Source organism: Notothenia coriiceps, unplaced genomic scaffold, assembly GCF_000735185.1.
Source record: "Notothenia coriiceps isolate Sejong01 unplaced genomic scaffold, NC01 NC01_scaffold00033994, whole genome shotgun sequence".
NCBI lineage: Eukaryota > Metazoa > Chordata > Actinopteri > Perciformes > Nototheniidae > Notothenia > Notothenia coriiceps.
The window spans coordinates 1-4,189 of NW_011366695.1; the positions used below are offsets into that span (position 1 = coordinate 1).

The 4,189-nt window shown below is 38.8% G+C and overlaps 1 protein-coding gene across 1 annotated transcript; it reads left to right on the plus strand.

Annotated features, from left to right (window-relative positions):
- Positions 1-111: 111 nt before the first annotated feature.
- LOC104961913 (insulin) lies at positions 112-830 on the plus strand. The gene is made up of 2 exons (XM_010790272.1): positions 112-295; positions 682-830. The coding sequence occupies exons 1-2, from the start codon at positions 112-114 to the stop codon at positions 828-830; spliced, it is 333 nt and encodes a 110-aa protein (XP_010788574.1).
- The last annotated feature ends 3,359 nt before the right edge of the window (positions 831-4,189 follow it).

Here is a 4,189-nt window from a genome sequence, read left to right on the forward strand (position 1 = left end):
GTGTGTGAGAGTGTGTGTGAGAGAGCAATGTGTGTGTGTGTGTGTGTGTGTGTGTGTGTGTGTGTGTGTGTGTGTGTGTGTGTGTGTCTGTGTGTGTGCAGCTCCTTCACCATGACGGCTCTGTGGCTCCAGTCCGTGTCCCTGCTGGTTCTGGTGCTGGTCTCTCTGCCGGGCTCCCGGGCCGCTCCGGGCCCTCAGCACCTGTGTGGGTCTCACCTGGTGGACGCCCTGTACCTGGTCTGTGGGGAACGAGGCTTCTTCTACAACCCCAAGAGAGACGTGAACCCCCTGATGGGTGAGACCCCTAAAAACATCCTGTATCACTACAAATACAAAGTGCACTGTAATGAGTCACAGTGAGGATTGAAGTTGTTGTTTTAAATTACTAATTTCTTTCAAGAAAGTGCCTTCTATTGAATAAAAGGTATTATTTGATTGGATTATAATGTGTTAGCAGTTGTTTTGAGTCTATTGTGTAGTCATGTAGTCCATTTGTAGTGGTGTTGTGTATCTTAAGTACTCTTACATCTTTTCCGTGTGTCTCTGTAGACATGTTTACTCTTTTTAAATCAGATTTTTGGGACGATTTAAGCTTTATGAAAAAATCAAACCAGGATCAAAGTTGCACAGTGACATGAACACAAAGGTTAAATCCTCGACCCCTCGTCTGTTTCCCGCCAGGTTTCCTCCCCCCGAAGGCGGCTGGAGAAAACGAGGTGGCAGAGTTCGGCTTCAAGGACCAGATGGAGCTGATGGTGAAGCGCGGCATCGTGGAGCAGTGCTGCCACCAGCCCTGCAACATCTTCGACCTGCAGAACTACTGCAACTGAACCACTCTGTGTAGCCTAGCTTAGCATCTCAGCTAACGCTCTGAAAACTAACCACCCCCACCCCCACCCCCCGAAAAGGATGAAATTATTTTTCCTAGAAAATAAAGTTTTGTGAATTAAGAAAACTCTGGGTTTTTTATTAACGTGATTTTATTACTGCCTTCACTTTCATTGTATTGTTATAATATCATTTTTTTTGTTAAATTTTAATTGAATTAAAATTAAAATTATTATATAATTTACCTATTTTTTTTTTACTGTTTGTTATCAATATTTTATTATAATTTGTATTTAACTTACTTTATATAGACCCTTTTATTATTATTAGAAGAAGGCTATTGATATTATATAATTACTTTATTTATACAGTTTCATAGCAAAAAATCTAAGCAAGAGATATTTTAAAATAGTTAAAAATACGGATGTGATTATATGAATGAAACCTAATTATTTAAATATGTATCTATGCATTAATGTCTTCAGCACGCTAATGTTGCAGGTGGTAGGATAATACATAAAAAGCAAAACAAAATAAAATGTAATTAATTAATGAGCGCTAAAAGTAAATACGTATAATACCTCATAAAAAACAACAAGCTAGATTAGTTTTAAATGCAATATAAAAACAAATATTTGTTTTAGAAGGTGTCGCTTACTTTAAGACAAATGTCTAGCTTTTGACATTTTCAAAAAAAACAAGTACTTTCAATAATACATTATATATTATTAGTTTAGTATGGTTTGTATTATAAATCAGACGAGTTAACGTTACAAAAGCGGTTACATAAATAGTACAAAAATACAATATTTACCTCTTGGATGTAGTGGAATAAAAGTCACAAAACAAAATCCAGTTTAATATTTGTAAATTACATTTTTTAATATAATGTTTCCCACCTGTAGGGGGGCATTTGATTGTTGAAACCTGCTGCTCCCGGCGGGGCGGTGCAGGGCGGGGTCAGGTGTCGCTTTGTTTACTAATCCTCCTCTCTGCAGAATCACTTTTCACCGGGACTAGAGATTCTTTAAGTCCGGTGGAGAGCAGCCTCAGCCGGCCTCATGCACAGGAGCTGCTCGGTGCTCTTCACGGTTCTTTCCCCCGGAGTTTCTGCTGAGAGTTTGCCCGGAAAGAAGCAACGCGATGCGGGATGTTCACCTGGACAACGAGACCTGCAGGAACGGTGAAACTCACTTCTCTTCTTGATCCGTTAATAGAGTTTCTGCCTCTTTATCTCACTAAGGGAACTGTTTGCGACCGTGTTTAAAGCTACATTTTCCCAGTTTAACATGTATTGTATTACTATTTAGGGTTATTAAATACAGTGGCGTCATGTAAAGAAATACATTTACTCAAGTGCTGTAGGCTACATAAGTATAATTTAGAGGTATAGCCTACTTTATACTGTACTTCTACTCCTACTTTTCTGTTGGTAGCCTTCTATAAGTATATTTTGAGGCCAATACTTTTGTAGTTTTATTTGAGTAACATTTTTGAATATAGGACTTTTACTGTAACAGTCTTTTTTTGTTGACTAAGTCTGTGCACACACTGAAAACATTTTTCAAAAATTGTTCAAATACCCCGAGGCTGGCAATTAATTGGTTATATGTAATAGGGAGAAGACTCTTTAAAGTAGTGACACTATACTGATATACACCTGAACATCAGCAGGAGAGGACTCTTTAAAGTAGAGACACTACATACTGATATACACCTGAACATCAGCAGGAGAGGACTCTTTAAAGTAGAGACACTACATACTGATATACACCTGAACATCAGCAGGAGAGGACTCTTTAAAGTAGAGACACTACATACTGATATGCACCTGAACATCAGCAGGAGAGGACTCTTTAAAGTAGACACTACATACTGATATACACCTGAACATCAGCAGGAGAGGACTCTTTAAAGTAGAGACACTACATACTGATATATAACATCAGCAACATAATAATAGTAGTTCAATAAATGTATTAGAGCGGTTTTCCGAGTGCTCAAAGCGCTTAAATTACATTTGACACATACCAGACCACATGTAACAGTGAATACGATCGACAATACCCACAGGAGCAAATTAAAGCCCCTTTAATCGTATTCCCTCGATATCAAAGTATTTATCAGACGTGAAACATTTCCCTCCGTCAGTGAGCACAGGGCCTCCGTGTTTGCAGAGTAAATATTAATTTTCTCCTCTTTGTTATGCCAGCTCTCCTCATCAGGTTACTCTGAGTCTGTGGTCAAACCAGTATTACTCAACTCTGAACACACACACACACACACACACACACACACACACACACACACACACACACACACACACACACACACACACACACACACACACACACACTTTTGTCCAAATTAGATAATATTTATGCACAATTGTTCTGCTATGTGGATTATTATGTATTTAAGGAAAGTCAGATCTAACCATCTAAGGATAGATTTAAAGAGCCTGTGACAGCATCCCAACAACTGTTGTGCAATGAAATAGTGGGCTACTAGTAATCTCGAACCGTCAGTTTAAAAAAGAAAAAGCGATACCGTTCCGAGAAATATCAATAATTTCGAACATCGCGGGAAAATTCCTTCGACTCATTTTGAAGTTTTGGGGGAAGCCGGAAGTGACGTCAATGCGGGAACGCTTCACTGTGCGGCGAGAGAACCAAACACGGACAAAGTGTGTTGTCATGCGTAGAAATGGTGAATTACTGAGTTTAGGCACGTTCATAACGTTTTAATGAAGTTGACTACAGTATATTCATATTTCTCAGTGCTTTCATGTCAATTCGGCGAACATAAACATAAATGATCGTGGTGAATGATTAAATTAGGATTAAAAATCGGTAGTGAGAGCTGCTGAATTTCCTCCCGTCGGATGTGATATAAAAACAAATCGATTATTTTTGTAAACTCAAGTGGATGAAACTACATTTATTAGTGCTTTCATGTCAATTCGGCGAACATATGACACATTAAATGCTCGTGAGGATGATGATTTAAAAATCTTTTGTTTGAGCCGGTCTGCATTTCCTGATGAGAAAACAAACCGATGCTTTTTGTAGTTGTAGTACAGTGGTGTAGTGGGCGTTGGACGCGGGGGTACGCCGTACCCCCACTTATTTGAAGCATGATTTCTTTTTTTTAATAGTCTAATACATCTAAAATCATTGCCAGTGTTATCAGTTGCAAGTGTGTGTTTGTTGTAATAATGACGAAAACATAATAGGCAGATTTCACAGTAATTATAATAAAAACGTAGCTCAAGCATTTATGCAACTTGATTTGAAGCGTGGGTGTGTGAGAGGGGCAGAACTGTGTGTGTAGGGTGACCAGGTGTCCCGCACTGTGCGGG